At 36.0% G+C, this 19383-nt stretch overlaps 1 protein-coding gene across 1 annotated transcript in view; it reads left to right on the top strand.

The window, feature by feature from the left end:
- Positions 1–19383, top strand: part of DZIP3 (DAZ interacting zinc finger protein 3) — a 103795-nt gene that overhangs the window by 51631 nt on the left and 32781 nt on the right. Inside the window, exons 15-17 of the mRNA XM_065876109.1 lie at positions 233–402; positions 1181–1225; positions 16754–16779. Of these exons, the coding sequence (XP_065732181.1) occupies positions 233–402; positions 1181–1225; positions 16754–16779 (241 nt within the window). The remainder of the gene's footprint in view (positions 1–232; positions 403–1180; positions 1226–16753; positions 16780–19383) is intronic.

Genomic DNA, 19383 nt, shown 5'->3' with positions numbered 1-19383 from the left:
CAGTCAAGTATCTTAGCATTTAAGTTTATATTGATTGGTTTCAGGCTAGTATATGTACCTGTTATTTGGTCATTGATAAATGGGCATTTTATTTTCATTTAGCATTTGAACAGAGTAAGATGTCTTCTATTTCTGGGGTGGTGTTATGGGGGGAGTAAATATATTTAAAATAGTGATAAGAGGCTAAAATTATATGCATCCAGACTTTGAGTGTTTTGGTTTTAATATTTAGGTATTGAAATAGAAGAGTTACAAAATGAAGAAGAAGAACTAAGTCCGCCTCTTATGGAGTACAATATAAATGTGAAATCAATCCCTGAAATACAGTTAGCAGAAATGAATAAAGATGGGGCATCGATACCCAGTGAATCTTCAACAGAATCTATTAAAGATCTCCAGGAAGTATAACTGCTCATTAATATTTGAATTAGAAGAACTTAAGGCTTTTAGCTTGTTGCATGTGCTATTCTTAAAGCCTCCCAGACAATCTTAGTTTATATTTATCAAAGTGTTTACACAGAGCTTGAATTGGAATGGTTCTTTCCCCAATACTTTCTTCCATTATCTTTCCTGCCTTAGCCATATATTTTGGCAGCATTTATTGAACATTTATTATGTGCCTGGCACATGTTTCTTCATCCTGAGTGGTAGAATGGATGTGGGAGGTTAACAGAAAGTAGAAGAAAGCATAGTGGGGAATAGAAGGAGAGAGAAAGGAAGAGAAAACAGGGATATTTCAATGCTATTTACACAGAGGTAGAATTAAAACCATCCAGGATGTATTTCTTTACAGATAAGTGGTAACAGATATTATGTAGTCACTAAATTCTTCCTAGGCTTAATTTTTCATCTAATGGACCTGAATATGTTGATTTTTTTTAAGGTGCCTTCCTCCTCTGTTAGTCATGCATGCACGTGTGCAAGTGAGGACCTCTGAGCTCTTTTCAGTAGCCTACTTATTGACATTATATATTGTTCCTTTATACATCACTGATTTCTCAAGCAGAAAACTGAGATTAAAATTAAGATGAAAATAATTTTCCATAGAATCTAGAAGGAAAGTGTGATCTATATTAGAAGATAAAAGATCCCAGTGGTTAGAGGAAATACATTTTGTAAAGTAATCCATTGTGCAGTTTGAATTGCATATTAAATAAATGATTTATTTCTTATCTATCAGGTTAAGAGTAAACCAAAGAAAAAGAAAAAGACCAAGAATAAAAAGGTAAGAGGCTATATTAGTGTTATAATAGAGGAATGTCTGATTATGAACACTTAGGTTTAATACATTGTTTTACTATTAGTTAGAACTTAAAATTAGTCCAAGTAGACATGTAGCACAAATGACTTATAAATGTTCATAGCTTATTGAATATATGATTATAGAGAAGTCTATGTATGTTAGATTCTGAAAATGATTTAAACTTACAGTATGCCCTACTTTACTTCCCTAAATCATAATATATACATTTAAATATATAAGTAGAGAAACTGAATTAGTCACTTGGAAATTTTACTAATTTCTGTGTACAACTCTCATTTTAAAAAATGCCTACTCTTTTTTTTTTTACATCTTTATTGGAGTATAATGGCTTTACAATGGTGTGTTAGTTTCTGCTTTATAACAAAGTGAATCAGTTATACATATACATATATTCCCATATCTCTTCCCTCTTGCATCTCCCTCCCTCCCACCCTCCCTATTCCACCCCTGTAGGTGGTCACAAAGCACCGAGCTGATCTCCCTGTGCTATGCGGCTGCTTCCCACTAGCTATCTATTTTACGTTTGGTAGTGTATATATGTCCATGCCACTCTCTCACTTTGTCACAGCTTACCCTTCCCCCTCCCCATATCCTCAAGTCCATTCTCTAGTAGGTCTGTGTCTTTATTCCTGTCTTACCCCTAGGTTCTTCATGACATTTTTTTTTCTGAAATTCCATATATATGTGTTAGCATATGGTATTTGTCTTTGTCTTTCTGACTTACTTCACTCTGTGTGACAGACTGTAGGTCCATCCACCTCATTACAAATAGCTCAATTTCGTTTCTTTTTATGGCTGAGTAATATTCCATTGTATATATGTGCCACATCTCCTTTATCCATTCATCCGATGATGGACACTTAGGTTGCCTACTCTGTTTTAAACACAGCTTCTTTTCATATTTTTACAGATAAGTTCAGAAGCATTTTTCAAAACCTAAGAAATCTTGGTTTTCTCCTTTGTGTCTAAGACTCTTCCAACAATGCAGTAATGTACAAAAATGATACAAATCCAAGAAGCTTCTTTATGCCTCTTCCTGTTATTTGAGAGTTGTAAAATGAACAAGTTATGATCTGTAGCACAGTTTTAGCAAGAAGTCTCTTAATAGCTTGAAAAATTACAAGAGAAAGTCAAGAGTATTTTTTTATTGGCTTAATTCTTTAAAGTTAATACTTTATTATTTTAGAGCAGTTTTTTTGGTTTAGAGCAAAATTATGGGGAAGATACAGAGATTTCCCATATACCTCCTGCCCCCACACATGCACAGCCTCTTCAACCAACATTCCCCAGCAGAGTGGTACATTGGTTACAATTGAGGGACCTAAATTGATATATCATAATTATCCAAAGTCCATACTTTACATTTTGGTTCACTCTTGTTGTTGTACATTCCTATGGATTTGGACTCAAGATAATTTTTTTATTAAGCATATAGCTAACTGCTATGCTATGTAAACTTTACTGTGAAAAATGTTATTTTCTGGCTTGAAACATATATTTAAAGTCTAGATTATATTATAAACTGAGAATATTTGCCCAACTACAATCTGATAAGTTCATGTTATTAGTCATTTGGAAGTATACACAAACTTTAGTCATAAATGAAATTTTACACAAATGAAAGTAAATTTACAAAATACTTACTGAGGTACAGAACAAAATAAAGATTATTTTATACTCTGATCAGTAAAATATCAATAAATTTTCATATTTATCAAAAGTTATTTTGAAAATTAATTTTTTAAAATAAATTTTGTTTTTAAAAGACATGAGTACGAATATTTTTTCTTACTTTTAGACCATTCATATATAATAAAACACAACCTGATTCATTAGTTTAGCTGCTATTTTTTATTTTTGCCAAAGCATTGGTAAGTCCCAGGTCTAATACTGCATAAGGCTGACCAAGTAAATCTACAGCTATTAGACCACAAATCTAAGCTCCAAGTGTTACATGTGTCTCTTCCTTACTTCCAAAAGATTAAAATATGTTAATACTTGGATTCTCAATTTTAGCTAAATGGAAAGCCCCACTTCTATGTCAAATTGAAATTAAACAGGGAATAAACATAAGCAGAAATAATGTAAATGCTACTTAAAATTTATACACTAGTAATATTAAAAATTTCTTATTAAAGTCAGCAACTATCTAGGAATTTTTTGTTTTCTTTAAACATCCTAAGTTTACTTCCAATTTATTTTATTAAAAAAATTGAGATACTTTGAAAACAAACTAATTTTATCAAGATAAAATTTCAGCATCAGAAGAGAGATCTTGTATCTTATATCTTTTATCGACATTTGAAGTATAAACCTAAAAAGTGCTTAAAATTTTTCATATGACTATTTCGTATACAATAGTCCTCCTAGTCATATACTCAATTACTGTTATAGAAGCAAATAATTGTCTAGTATAATGTAAGCAACCAATTATAAAAAGCTGAGTCAATCAAATTCTCTTATCAAGAGTTCTCCTCACGAAAACTTCTAGCATATAGAAGTTTGTGTTATACAGAGTGACTATAAAGTCCTTATGTGTGAAATTATGTCCTCTCTTAATTATTTGATTTTCAGCATGTCTACCTAATAATAGTTGAGGTCCTAAAAACACCTATCAGGGATTCTCTGGATGAAGATGACGAAAAAGTAAAATTTGTGTAGCAACTAGAGGGGACAATAAGATAACTTCTGCCTCTTCTAACTAGTATGTATAGAAGTATAAATAACTCTTTTGAGAGTTCATTAGTTCTTTCTTCCCAATTCCATTCCCTACACAGAGGGACTGAGGGTTAGGAATAGAAAAGGAAGGTAAAGCAGATAGCAGAAGTATAGAATGCTTTGTGATTGAAGCCTTGGGGAAAAAAGAAATATGGCAGGAAATAAATCAGGCTTTTCAAAGTGGATGTCACCTGTAAAGGGAAGTTGCTGAGATGCATGTAAGACAGTCATGAAGTTGTCCTGGAAAGAGCTTAAAAGGAGTTTTAGAAATACAGGTATCTCACGCTTTTCGAAATTCACTTTACGCCACTTCGTTTTTTATGAAAGACCTGCATTAGTATCTGTTTGTGCTAACCAAAAGAAATCTGAAGAGGATTTTTGCTTATACAAAAAAAAGGTACAGACTAACCTCATTTTATTGCACTTTGCTTTATTGCACTTTGCAGATACTGTATTTTTTACAAATTGAAGGTTTGTGGCAACCCTGCATCAAGCAAGTCTATTGGCACCATTTTCCCAACAGCATTGACTCACTTTGTGTTTCTGTGTTGCATTTTGGTAATTCTCACATTTCAAACTTTTTCATTATTATTATTTTATTATGGTGATCTGTGATCTTTTTTTTTAGGTATAGTTGATTTACAATATTATATTAGTTTTGAGTATACAATGTAGTGATTCAAAATTTTTATTGATTATACTCCATTCAAAGTTATTATAAAATATTGGCTATATTCCCTCTGCTGTACAATATATCCTCTTAGTTTATTTATTTTATACATAGTATACCCCTATAATGTCCCTCCCCACTTCCCTCTCCCCATTGGTAACCGCTAGTTTGTCTTCTATATCTTTGAGTCTGTTTCTGTTTTGTTATATTTATTCATTTGTTTTATTTTTTAGATTCCAAATATAAGTGATACCATATAGCATTTGTCTTTCTCTGTCTGACTTATTTCACTAATCATAATACTCTCTAGGTCCATCCATGTTGTTGCAAATGGTAAAATTTCATTCTTTTTTATGGCTGAGTAGTATTCCATTGTGTATATATACCATATTTTCTTTACCCATTCATCTGTTGATGGACGCTTAGGTTGCTTCCATATCTTGGCTAGCATAAATAATGCTTATGAACATTGTGGTGCATGTATCTTTTCAAATTAGTGTCTTTATTTTCTTTGGCTGTACACTCAGGAGTGGAATTGCTGGATCATGTGGTAGTTGTATTTTTGGTTTCTTGAGGAACCTCCGTACTGTTTTCCATAGTGGCTGCACCAATTTCCATTCCTACCAAAGGTGTACAGTGTTCCTTTTCTCCACATCCTTGCTGACATTTGTTATTTGTGGTCTTTTTGATTATAGCCATTTTGACACATGTGAGGTGATATCTCATTGTGGTTTTTTTTTTTGTTTTTTTTTGCGGTACGCGGACCTCTCACTGTTGTGGCCTCTCCCGTTGCAAAGCACAGGCTCCGGACGTGCAGGCTTAGCGGCCATGGCTCACGGGCCCAGCCGCTCCACGACATGTGGGATCTTCCCAGACCAGGTCACAAACCCATGTCCCCTGCATCGGCAGGTGGACTCTCAACCACTGCGCCACCAGGGAAGCCCCTCATTGTGGTTTTGATTTGCATTTCTCTGATGATTTGCAATGTTGAGCATCTTTTCATGTGCCTGTTGGCCATCTATATGTCTTCTGAAGAAAAGTGTCTATTCAGGTCTTCTGTTCATTATTTAATCAGGTTGTTTGGGTTTGTTTTTTTTTAATATTGAATTGTATGAGCTGTCTGTTTTGGATATTAAACTGGTTTTGGTCATATCATTTGCAAATATTTTCTCCCATTCAGTAGGTTATCTTTTCATTTTGTTGATGGTTTCCTTTGCTGTGCAAAAGCTTTTAAATTTAATTAGGTCCCATTTGTTAATTTTTGCTTTTCTTCCCTTTGCCTTAGGAGACAGATCCAAAAAATATATTGCTACAATTTTTGTCAAAGATGCTCTGCCTATGTGTTTTTCTAGGGGTTTTATAGTTTCTGGTCCTAAATTTAATTCTTTAATCCATTTTGAATTTATTTTTGTATATGGCATGAGAAAATGTTCTAATTTCAGTCTTTTACATGTAGTTGTTCAGCTGTTCCAGCACTACTTATTGAAGAGAATGTCTTTTCCCCATTGCATATTCTTGCCTCCTTTGTCATAGATTACTTGACCATAAGTGTGTGGGTTTATTCCTGGGTGGCTCTCTATTCTATTCCTTTGATCCATGTGTCTGTTTCTGTGCCAGTACGATACTGTTTTGATTACTGTAGCTTTGTAGTACAGTCTGAAGTCAGGGAGCATGATACCTCCAGCAATGTTTTTCTTTCTCAGGATTGCTTTGGCTATTCAGGGTCTTTGAATTTTCATACAAATTTTAGAATTATTTGTTTTAGTTCTGTGAAAAATGCCATTGGTATTTTGATAGGGATTGCATTGAATCTGTGAATTGCTTTGGGTAGTATGGTCATTTTAACAATATTAATTCTTCCAATCTGTGAACATGGTATATCTACCCATCACTTTGTGTTATCTTCAATTTCTTTCATCAGTATCTTTAGTTTTCCAAGTACAGGCCTTTTACCTCCATGTATTTATTCCTAGGTATTTCATTCTTTTTGATGCAATGGTAAATGGGATTGTTTTCTCAATTTCTCTCTCTGATATTTGTTAGTGTAGAGAAATGCAACGGATTTCTGTATATTAATTCTGTATCCTGTGACTTTACTGAATTCATTGATGAGCTCTAGTAGTTTTCTAGTGGTGTTTTTAGGGTTTTCTATGTATAATATCATGTCATCTGCAAACAGGAACAGTTTTACTACCTCCCTTCCAATTTGGATTATTTTTCTTTCTTTTTCTTGTCTGTGGCTAGGACTTCCAAAACTGTGTTGAATAGAACTAGCAAGAGTGGGCATCATTGTCTTGTTCCTGATGCTTTCAGCTTTTCACCATTGAGTATGATGTTAGCTGTGGACTTATCATATATGGCCTTTATTTTGTTGAGGTATATTCCCTCTGTACCTATTTTGTGGAGAAATTTTATCATAAATGGATGTTGAGTTTTGTCAAAAGCTTTCTCTACATCTATTGGGATGATCATATGATTTTTATTCTTCAGTTTATTAATGTGGTATATCACATTGATTGATTTGTGGATAGTGAACCATCTTTGCATCCCTGAGATAAATCCCACTTGAAGTGATCAGTGATCTTTGGTATTACTATTGTAATTTTTATATTTTGGGTTGCCACAAACCATGCCCATTACAAGATGGCCACCTTAAAAGATAAATGTGTGTATTCTGACTGCTCCACCGACCAGCTGTTCCCTCATCTCTCTCCCTCTCCTTGGGTTTTCTTATTCCCTGAGATGCAACAATATTGAAAAAGATCAATTAATAACCCTACAAAGGCCTCTAAGTGTTCAAATGAAGGGAAGAGTTGCAGGTCTCTCACTTTGAATCAAGAGCTAGAAATGATTAACCTTAGAGAGGAAGTTATGTTGAAAGCTGGGATAGGCCAAAAGCTAGGCCTGTTGTGCCAAACAGTTAGCCAAGTTGTGAATGCAAAGGAAAAGTTCTTGAAGTAAATTAAAGAGCTACTCCAGTGAACACAGGAATGGTAAGGAAGTGAAACAGCCTTATTGCTGATAAGGAGAAAATTTCAGTATTCTGGATAGAAGATTAAACCAGCCACAACATTGCCTTCAACCAAAGCCTAATCTAGAAAAAGGCCATAACTCTCTTCAATTCTGTAAAGGCTGAGAGAGGTGAGGAAGCTGCAGAAGAAACGTTTGAAGCCAGCAGAGGTTGGTTCATGATGTTTAAGGAAAGAAGCTATCTCCATAACTTCAGAGTACAAGGTGAAGCAACAAGCACTGATGCAGAAGCTGCAGCAAGTTATCCAGAAGATCTAGCTAAGATAATTAATGAAGGTGACTATACTAAACAACAGATTTTTCAATGTAGACAAAACAGCCTTCTATTGGAAGAAGATGCCATCTAGGGCTTTCATAGATGAAGAGGAGAAGTAATACCTGGCTTCAAAACTCCAACACACAGGCTGACTCTCTTGTTAGGGAATAATGCAGCTAGTGATTTTAAGTTGAAGCCAGTGCTCATTTGCCATTCTGAAAATCCTAGGGTCCTTAAGAATTATGCTAAATCAAATCTGTCTGTACTCCTGAAATAGAACAACAATGCCTGGATGACAGCACATCTGTTTACAACATGATTTACTAAATATATTAAGCCTACTGTTGAGACCTACTGCTCAGAAAGAAAGATTTCTGGATGTCGGTTCAAGATGGTGGACCACAAGCACGTGTGCTCACTCCCTCTTTCAAGAACACCAGAATTACAACTAACTGCTGAACAATCATTGACAGGAAGAACTAGAACTCACCAAAAAAGATACCCCACATCCAAAGACAAAGGAGAAGCTGCAATGAGACAGTAGGAAGGGTGCAATCACAATAAAATCAAATCACATAACCGCTGGGTAGGTGACTCACAAACTGGAGAACAATTATACCACAGAAGTCCACCCACTGGAATGAAGGTTCCGAGCGCCACGTCAGGCTTCCCAACCTGGGGGTCTGGCAATGGGAGGAGGAATTTGCAGAGAACCAGACTTTGAAGGCTAGCGGGATTTGACTGCAGGATTTTGACAGGACTAGGGGAAACAGAGACTCCACTCTTGGAGGGCACACACAAAGTAGTGCATGCATAAGGACCCAGGGGGCAGGAGCAGTGACCCCATAGGAGGCTGAACCAGACCTACCTGCTGTTGGAGGGACTCCTGCAGAGGCAGGGGATGGCTGTGGCTCACCACAGAGACAAGAACACTGGCAGAAGAAGTTCTGGAAAGTACTCCTTGGCGTGAGCCCTCCTGGAGTCCACCATTAGCCCCACCAAAGAGCCTGTAGCCTCCAGTGCTGCGTTGCCTCAGGCCAAACAACCAACAGGGAGGGAATTCAGCCCCACCCAGCAGCAGACAGGCAGATTAAAGTTTTACTGAGCTCAGCCCACCACAGCAACACCCAGCTCTACCCACCACCAATCCCTCCCATCAGGAAGCTTGCACAAGCCTCTTAGATAGCCACATCCACCAGAGGGCAGACAGCAGAAGCAAGAAGAACTACAATCCTGCATCCTGTGGGACAAAAACCACATTGACAGAAAGACAGACAAAATGAAAAGTCAGAGGACTATGTACCAGATGAAGGAACAAGATAAAACCCCAGAAAAACAATTAAATGAAATGGAGATAGGCAACCTGCCAGAAAAAGAATTCACAATAATGATAGTTGAAGATGATCGAGGAACTCGGAAAAAGAACGGAGGCAAAAATTGAGAAGATGCAAGAAATATTTAACAAAGACCTACAAGAATTAACAAAAATATACCTAGAAGAATTAAAGAACAAACAGACATGAACAATATAATAACTGAAATCAAAAAAATACACTAGAACGAATCAGTAGCAGAATAACGGAGGCAGAAGAACAGATAAGTGACCTAGAAGACAGAATGGAGGAATTCACTGCCACAGAAGAGAATAAAGAAAAATGAATGAAAAGAAATGAAGACAGCCTAAGAGACCTCTGGGACAACATTAAACCCATCAACATTTGCATTATAGGGGTCCCAGAAGGAGAAGAGAGAGAGAAAGGACCTGAGAAAATATTTGAAGAGATTATAGTCAAAAACTTCCCTAACATGGGAAACAAAATAGCCACCCAAGTCCAGGAAACGCAGAGAGTCCCACGCAGGATAAACCCAAGGAGAAACATGCTGAGACACATAGTAATCAGATTGACAAAAATTAAAGACAAAGAAAAATTATTAAAGGCAACAAGGGAAAAACGACAAATAACATACAAGGGAACTCCCATAAGGTTAACAGCTGATTTCTCAGCAGAAACTACAAGCCAGAAGGGAATGGCACGATATATTTAATGTGATGAAAGGGAAGAAGCTGCAACCAAGATTACTCTGTTCAGCAGGGATCTCATTTAGATTTGACAGAGAAATCAACAGCTTCACAGACAAGCAAAAGCTAAGAGAATTCAGCACCACCAAACCAGCTCTACAACAAATGCTAAAGGAACTTCTCTAAGTGGGAGACACAAGAGAAGAAAAAGACCTACAAAAACAAACCCAAAACAATTAGGAAAGTGGTAATAGGAACATGCATATAGATAATTACCTTAAGCTTGAATGGATTAAATGCTCCAACCAAAAGACAGGCTCGCTGAATGGATACAAAAACAAGACCCATATATGTGCTGTCTACAAGAGACCCACTTCAGACCTAGGACACATACAGACTGAAGGTGAGGGGATGGAAAAAGATATTCCATGCAAATGGAAATCAAAAGAAAGCTGGAGTAGCAATACTTGAATCAGATAAAATAGACTTTAAAATAAAGAATGTTATAAGAGACAAAGAAGGAAGGACACTACATAATGATCAAGGGATCAATCCAAGAAGAATATATAAGAATTATAAATATATATGCACCCAACATTGGAGCACCTCAATACATAAGGCAAATACTAACAGCTATAAAAGGGGAAATCAACAGTAACACAATAATAGTGGGGGACTTTAACACCTCACACCAATGGACAGATCATCCAGACAGAAAAATAACAAGGAAACACAAGCTTTAAATGATACAATAGACCAGATAGATTTAATTGATATTTATAGGACATTCCATCCAAAAATAGCAGATTACGCTTTCTTCACAAGTGCACATGAACATACTCCAGGATAGATCACATTTTGGGTAACAAATCAAGCCTTGGTAAATTTAAGAAAATTGAAATCATATCAAAGCATCTTTTCTAACCACAACACTATGAGATTAGAAATAAATTACAGGTAGAAAAGCACAAGCACATGAAGGCTAAACAATCCGTTAATAAATAACCAAGAGATCACTGAAGAAATCAAGGAGGAAATTCAAAAATACCTAAAAACAAATGACAATGAAAATACGATGGCCCAAAACCTCTGGGATAAAGCAAAAGCACTTCTAAGAGGGAAGTTTATAGCAATACAGTTCTACCTCAAGAAACAAGAAAAATCTCAAGTAAACAACCTAACCTTACACCTAAAGCAATTAGAGAAAGAAGAACCAAACAATCCCAAAGTTAGCAGAAGGAAAGAAATCGTAAAGATCATATCAGAAATAAATGAAAAAGAAATGATGGAAATGATAGCAAAGATCAAAACTAAAAGCTGCTTCTTTGAGAAGATAAACACAATTGATAAGCCATTAGCTAGACTCATCAAGAAAAAAAGGAAGACTTAAATAAACAGAATTAGAAATGAAAAAGGAGAAGTAACAATGGACACTGCAGAAATACAAAGCATCATGAGAGAATACTACAAGCAACTATATGCCACCAAAATGGACAACCTGGAAGAAATGGACAAATTCTTAGAAAAGCACAACCTTCCGAGACTGAACCAGGAAGAAATACAAAATATAAACAGACCAATCACAAGCACTGAAATTGAAACTGTGATTAAAAATCTTCCAACAAACAAAAGCCCAGGACCAGATGGCTTCACAGGCCAATTCTATCAAACATTTAGAGAAGAGCTAACACCTGTCCTTCTCAAACTCTTCCAAAATATAGCAGAGGGAGGAACACTCCCAAACTCATTCTATGAGGCCACCATCACCCTGATACCAAACCAGATAAAGATGTCACAAAGAAAGAAAACTACAGGCCAATATCACTGATGAACACAGACACAAAAATCCTCAACAAAATACGAGCAAACAGAGACCAGCAGCTCATTAAAAGTTTCATACACCATAATCAAGTGGGGTTTATCCCAGGAAAGCAAGAATTCTCAATATTCTCAAATCAATCAATGTGATACACCATATTAACAAATTGAAGGATAAAAACCATATGATCATCTCAAGAGATGTAGAAAAAGCTTTTGACAAAATTTAACATCCACTTATGATAAAAACCCTGCAGAAAGTAGGCATAAAGGGAACTTACCTCAACATAATAAAGGCCATATATGACAAACCCACAGCCAACATCACAGCCAACCCATAGCCACAGTTCTCAATGGTGAAAAACTGAAACCATTTCCACTAAAATCAGGAACAAGACAAGGTTGCCACTCTCACCAGTATTATTCAACATAGTTTTGGAAATTTTAGCCACAGCAATCGGAGATAAAAAATAAAAGGAAGCCAAATCGGAAAAGAAGAAGTAAAGTTGTCACTATTTGCAGATGACATGATACTATACATACAGAATCCTAAAGATGTCACCAGAAAACTGTTAATCAATGAATTTGGTAACGTAGCAGGATACAAAATTAATGCACAGAAATCTCTTGTACTCCTATACGCTAATGATGAAAAATCTGAAAGAGAAATTAAGGAAACACTCCCGTTTACCATTGCAACAAAAAGAATAAAATACCTAGGAATAAACCTACCTAAGGAGACAAAAGAACTGTATGCAGAAAACTATAAGACACTGATGAAAGAAATTAAAGATGATACCAACAGATGGAGAGATACACCATATCCTTGGATTAGAAGAATCAACATTGTGAAAATGACTATACTACCCAAAGCAATCTACAGATTCAATGCACTCCCTATCAATCACCCAGTGGCATTTTTCACAGAACTAGAACAAAAAAATCTTAAAATTTGTATGGAAACACAAAACACCCGAAATAGCCAAAGCAATCTTAAGAAAGAAAAATGGAGCTGGAGGAATCAGGCTCCCTGACTTCAGACTATACTACAAAGCTATAGTAATCAAGACAGTATGGTACTGACACAAAAACAGAAATATAGATCAATGGAACAGGATAGAAAGCCCAGAGATAAACCCACACACATATGGTCACCTTATCTTTGATAAAGGAGGCAAGAATATACAATGGAGAAAAGACAGCCTCTTCAATAAGTGGTGCTGGGAAAACTGGACAGCTACATGTAAAAGAATGAAATTAGAACACTTCCTAACACTATACACAAAAATAAACTCAAAATGGATTAAAGACCTAAATGTAAGGCCAGACACTATAAAACTCTTAGAGGAAAACATAGGCAGAACACTGTATGACATAAATCACAGCAAGATCCTTTTTTGACCCACCTCCTAGAGAAATGGAAATTAAAATAAACAAATGGGACCTAATAAAACTTAGCTTTTGCACAGCAATGGAAACCATAAACAGGATAACCCTCAGAATGGGAGAAAATATTTGCCAATGAATCCAGAGACAAAGGATTAATCTCTTAAATATATAAACAGCTCACGTAGCTCAATATTAAAAAAAAAAAATCCAAAAATGGTCAGAGGACCTAAATAGACATTTCTCCAAAGAAGACCTACAGATGGTCAAGAAGCACATGAAAAGCTGCTCAACATCAATAGTTATTAGAGAAATGCAAATCAAAACTACAATGAGGTATCACCTCACACCAGTTATAATGGGCATCATCAGAAAATCTACAAACAACAAATGCTGGAGAGGGTGTGGAGAAAAGGGAACCCTCTTGCACTGTTGGTGGGAATGTAAATTGATACAGCCACTATGGAGAACAGTATGGAGGTTCCTTAAAAAACTAAAAATGGAATTACCATATAACCCAGCAATCCCACTACTGGGCATATACCCTGAGAAAACCATAATTCAGAAAGACACATGCACCCCAGTGTTCATTGCAGCACTATTTACAATAGCCAGGACATGGAAGCAACCTGAATGCCCATCGACAGATGAATGGATAAAGAAGATGTGGTACATATATACAATGGAATATTACTCAGCCATAAAAAGGAACAAAGTTGGGTCATTTGTAGAGATGTGGATGGACCTAGAGAGTGTTATACAGAGTGAAGTAAGTCAAAAAGAGAAAAACAAATATTGTATATTAGGGCATATATGTGGAATCTAGAAAGGTGGTGCAGATGAACCGTTTTGCAAGGCAGAAATAGAGACACAAATGTAGAGAACAAACGTATGGATACCTGAAGGGGGAAAGTAGGCAGTGGGTGGTGGTGAGATGAATTGGGAGATTGGGATTGACATATATACACTAATACATATAAAATAGATAACTAATAAGAACCTACTGTATAAAAAATAAATAAAATAAATTCAAAAAATAAAATAAAACAAAATAAAAGACAAAGATTTCTTTCAAAATATTACTGCTCATTGACAATGTACCTGGTCACTGAGGAACTCTGATGGAAATGTACAGTGAGATTAATGTTGTTTTCATGCCTGCTAACACAGCATCTGTTCTGCCGCCTGTGGATGAAGGAGTCACTTGGACTTTCTAGTCTTATTATTTAAGAAATACATTTTGTGAGGCTGCAGTTACCATAGGTAGTGAGTCCACTGATGGATTTGGGCAAAGTCAATTGAAAACATTCTGGAAAGGATTCACCTTTCTAGATGCCATTAAAAATATTCATAATTCATGGGAAGAGGTCAAAATATCAACATTAACAGGAGTTTGGAAGAAGTTGATTCCAGCCCTAATGGATGAAACTGAAAGATTTAAGATTTCAGTAGAGGAAATAATTGCAGATGTGAAAATAGCAAGAGAACTGGAAATAGAAGTGGAGCCTGAAGATGTGACTGAATTGCTGCAATCTCATGATAAAACTTTAATGGATAAGGAGCTGCTTCTTATAGATGAGCAAAGAAAGTAGTTTCTTGAGATGGAATCTACTCCTGGTGACAGTGCTGTAACAACTGTTGAAATGACAACAAAGGATTAAAATATGACAGAAACTTAGTTGGTAAAGCAGGGGCAGGGTTTGAGAGAATTGACTCCAATTTTGAAAGAAGTTCTACTGTGGGTAAAATGCTGTCAAACAGAGAAATCATTCATAAAAGGAAGAGGCAATTAATGCGACAAACTTCACTGTTGTCGTATTTTAAGAAATTGCCACAGCCATTGCAACTTTCAGCAACCATCACCCTGATTAGTCAGCAGCCATCAACATCAAGGCAAGACCATGTACCAAAGAAAAGACTACAGTTTGCTGAGGGCTTAGATGACGGTTAGCATTTTTTAGCAATAAAGTATTTTTAAATTAAGGTGTACACATTTTTTAAGACATAAGGCTATATTGCACACTTAATAGCCTGCAATGTAGTATAAACATATATGAACTGGGAAACCAAAAAATTCATGTGACTTGCTTTATTGCAATATTCACCTTATTGGGGTTGTCTGGAACTGAACCTTCATTACCTCTAAGGTATGCCTGTAGTTGCGTCTTCACTTTATGCCATTTCAGTTTATGAAAGGTTCCAAAGGAATGCTCTACTTTGGGATAGTGGGGGAACCTATACTTAATTATACTAGATATGTTCATTATGAACAATCAAAGGTCTTTTCAACTTAGTTATTCAAGTACACTAGAACCAAGGCAGGAGTTGATAATTCTAAATTGTAAAATCAAATTGGCACTGGACATTGAACAGACAATGAAATGCAAAAATCTTCTTAGTATACAGACAATAAAACAAATTAGTAAGTATATCATGGAATCTGTGGGGAAAGAGGCCTGAAGTTTCTTGTAAACAAGGTGGTAGTAGAAATTAATACTGTAATTTATATGACAGTAATTGATACTCAATAGAAAGGTGATATATGAGTAATTAATACTCTTTAGTATGTTAACTGTCATTGATATTACCTTTATTTAATAGGTTGCCTTTATAGTTTTATTTTTAATGAAAATAAAATATAGGGCTGTTTAATATTTCCTCCTAATTCTGATCTCCCTAACACTTTTTCCCTATAAGATTCTTAATATATCAATCTGCTTTCTCTTTACATGTAGACTTTCAAGAACTCTTGTAATTAGTATTGGATTCTGTAAATGAAAATCACATACACAATTGCAATATCTGTCCCAAGATATTGCAATAGATACAAACTCTGCCACAACACTCACTTCCAATATCTGAATCAGTGATTTTCAAGTTGTGTTTCATGACTCAGTGGTAGATTATAAAATCAATTTGGTGTGTCACAACTATCATTTTAAAAAAAGAAACTGAATTAGTATGAATAAAAAAAATTTCAGAGTTCATCACTCATTGTCTTAGTTCGGGCTGCTATAGCAAACTACCATAAAATGGGTGGCAAAAACAACATTTCTCACAGTTCTGGAGGCTGGGAAATTCAAGATCAAGGTGCCAGCAGATTCAGTGTCTGGTGAAGGCTGTCTTCTTAATTTGCAGACAGCTACCTTTTCATTGTATCATCACACGTTGGAGAAAGTGATCAAGCATGCACGAGCAAGCAAGCTAGCTCTCTGGTCTCTTCTCATAAGGATGCTAATCCCATCATGAGGACTCCACATCCTCTAAACCTAATTACCTCCCAATGGCCATACCTCCAGTTACCATCACACTGGGGGTTAGGGTTTCAACCTAAGAATTTTGGAGGCACACAAACATGCAGTCCATAACACACATAATATGAGTAAGGTTTATTTCATGGGACTTATATTTCAGTTTTATGCTTATGTATAAAAATATATATGTAAGTACATTTGAGTTATAACGTAAATTATATTTCTTATTTTGGTTGTGGTCAAAAAGCTTGAGAAATGCTGACCTAAATGCAGTTAGGTCACTGTGCTGTATCAACATAGTTGATACATAATACTAATTCTTGATGTTATTTTTCAGAATAAGGAATCTAAAGAAGAGCAAGTGTAAGTATTAGTTTATTTAATTTTTAAATGTGTCTTAGTACTGTCAAAGTGTGCTTTGCCAGAATGACACAGCCTTGCTTTAGAACGTGTTCTCACTAAGAGAAGAATAGACAGTTTTTTTGTCTTAATAAGTTGTCAGGTTTTTTTAACTGAAATTGACAAAAAGTTAAATTATCATTTATTTTGGAAGAATAGAATCTCTTGCCATTTTCCTATCAATGTATGGCTACTCAAGAGTCATCCAATGCTAACTGCTTTCTTCAAGGACTAAATTTGGTTCCAGTATAAAATCCTTTAAAATATAGTCTAGATTGTAGTTAGCCAAATATAGACTAAGTTAAACTTAACCTTAAAGGCAGATTATTGTTTGTCCCAGTGACCCCTTTTATAAAAGAGTTTGGTTTGGTTTGGTTTGTTTAATTAACCTGAAATGTTTGTTTGGTTTTTTTTAACCCCAGTTGTTAACGGTGAATTTTGAACCTTTACTGGAAACCTTTTAATGTCTAAAGAACATTGAGAGCTATATTCTACAACCATATGATTAATGACAGTGTAGTAGAGGAAGGAAGTGGGGGAGACATTCCATAAAGAGATCATTATACCCACCAAAGAGTTGTTAACTGAAAATTAGTTACTTTAGAGAACTCTCTGTGAGGACATAATTAAGATAACTTTAAAATGGTAACAAGAACATATTTTGGTAACTTTAAAGCCATCGATTTTAGTTGATATTTTCTCATTGATTAATGGACATGATCCAGTCGGTAAGTTAATAGTTCATCATCCAAGATGGGTTTTCACTTTCTTTGTCAACAAGTTGAGCCACTAATGCAATAGGTTTTTTTGTTTGTTTGTTTGTTTTTGCGGTACGCGGGCCTATCACTGTTGTGGCCTCTCCTGTTGCGGAGCACAGGCTCCGGACACGCAGGCTCAGTGGGCATGGCTCACGGGCCCAGCCGCTCCATGGCATGTGGGATCTTCCCAGACAGGGGCACAAACCTGTGTCCCCTGAATCAGCAGGCGGACTCTCAACCACTGCGCCACTAGGGAAGCCTTTTTTTTTTTTCTCTAGAGCAGCTTATTAGTTATCCATTTTATACATATTAGTGTATTTATGTCAATCCCAATCTCCCAATTCATCCCACCACCCCTCCCACCACTTTCCCCCCTTGGTGTCCATACATTTGTTCTCTGCATCTGTGTCTCAATTTCTGCCCTGCAAACCGGTTCATCTGTACCATTTTTCTACGTTCCACATATATGTGTTTATACATGATATTTGTTTTTCTAACTTACTTCACTCTGTATGACAGTCTCTAGGTCCATCCACATCTCTACAAATGATCCAATTTCATTCCTTTTTTATGGCTAAGTAATGTTCCATTGTGTATATGTACCACATCTTCTTTATTCATTTATCTGTCAATGGGCATTTAGGTTGCTTCCATATCCTGGCTATTGTAAATAGTGCTGCAATGAACATTGGGGTGCATGTGTCTTTTTGAATTATGGTTTTATCTGGGTGTATGCCTAGTAGTGGGATTGCTGGGTCATATGGTAATTCTATTTCTGGTTTTTTAAGGAACCTCCATATTGTTCTCCATAGTGGCTGTATCAATTTACATTCCCACCAACAGTGCAAGAGGGCTCCCTTTTCTCTACAACCCTCCAGCATTTGTTGTTTGTAGATTTTCTGATGATGCCCATTCTAACTGGTGTGAGGTGATAACCTCATTGTAGTTTTGATTTGCACTTCTCTAATAATTAGTGATGTTGAGCAGCTTTTCATGTGCTTCCTGGCCATCTGTATGTCTTCTTTGGAGAAATGCCTATTTAGGTCTTCTGCCCATTTTTGGATTGGGTTGTTTTTTTAATATTGAGCTGCATGAGCTGTTTATATATTTTGGAGATTAATCCTTTGTCTGTTGATTCGTTTGCAACTATTTTCTCCCATTCTGAGGGTTGTCTTTTCGTCTTGTTTGTAGTTTCCTTTGCTGTGCAAAATCTTTTAAGTTTCATTAGGTCCCATTGGTTTATTTTTGGTTTTATTTCCATTACTCTAGGAGGTGGATCAAAAAAGATCTTGCTGTAATTTATGTCAAAGAGTGTTCTTCCTACATTTTCCACTAAGAGTCTTAAAGTGTCCTGTCTTACATTTAGGTCTGTAATCCATTTTGAGTTTATTTTTGTGTATGGTGTTAGGGAGTGATCTAATTTCATTCTTTTACATGTAGCTGTCCAGTTTTCCCAGCACCACTTATTGAGGAGACTGTCTTTTCTCCATTGTATATCCTTGCCTCCCTTGTCATAGATTAGTTGACCATAAGTGCATGGGTTTATCTCTGGGCTTTCTATCCTATTCCATTGATCTATATTTCTGTTTTTGTGCCAGTACCGTATTGTCTTGATTACTGTAGCTTTGTAGTATAGTCTGAAATTTGGGAGCCTGATTCCTCCAGCTCCGTTTTTTTTCCCTCAAGACTGCTTTGGCTATTAGGGGTCTTTTGTGACTCCATACAACTTTTAAGATGTTTTGTTCTAGGTCTGTGAAAAATGCCATTGGTAATTTGATAGGGATTGCACTGAATGTGTAGACTGCTTTGG

Source organism: Phocoena phocoena, chromosome 4 (assembly GCF_963924675.1).
Source record: "Phocoena phocoena chromosome 4, mPhoPho1.1, whole genome shotgun sequence".
Taxonomy (NCBI): Eukaryota; Metazoa; Chordata; class Mammalia; order Artiodactyla; family Phocoenidae; genus Phocoena; species Phocoena phocoena.
The sequence above is the reverse complement of the archived record's forward strand: the minus strand, read 5'-3'. Positions and strand labels throughout refer to the sequence as shown.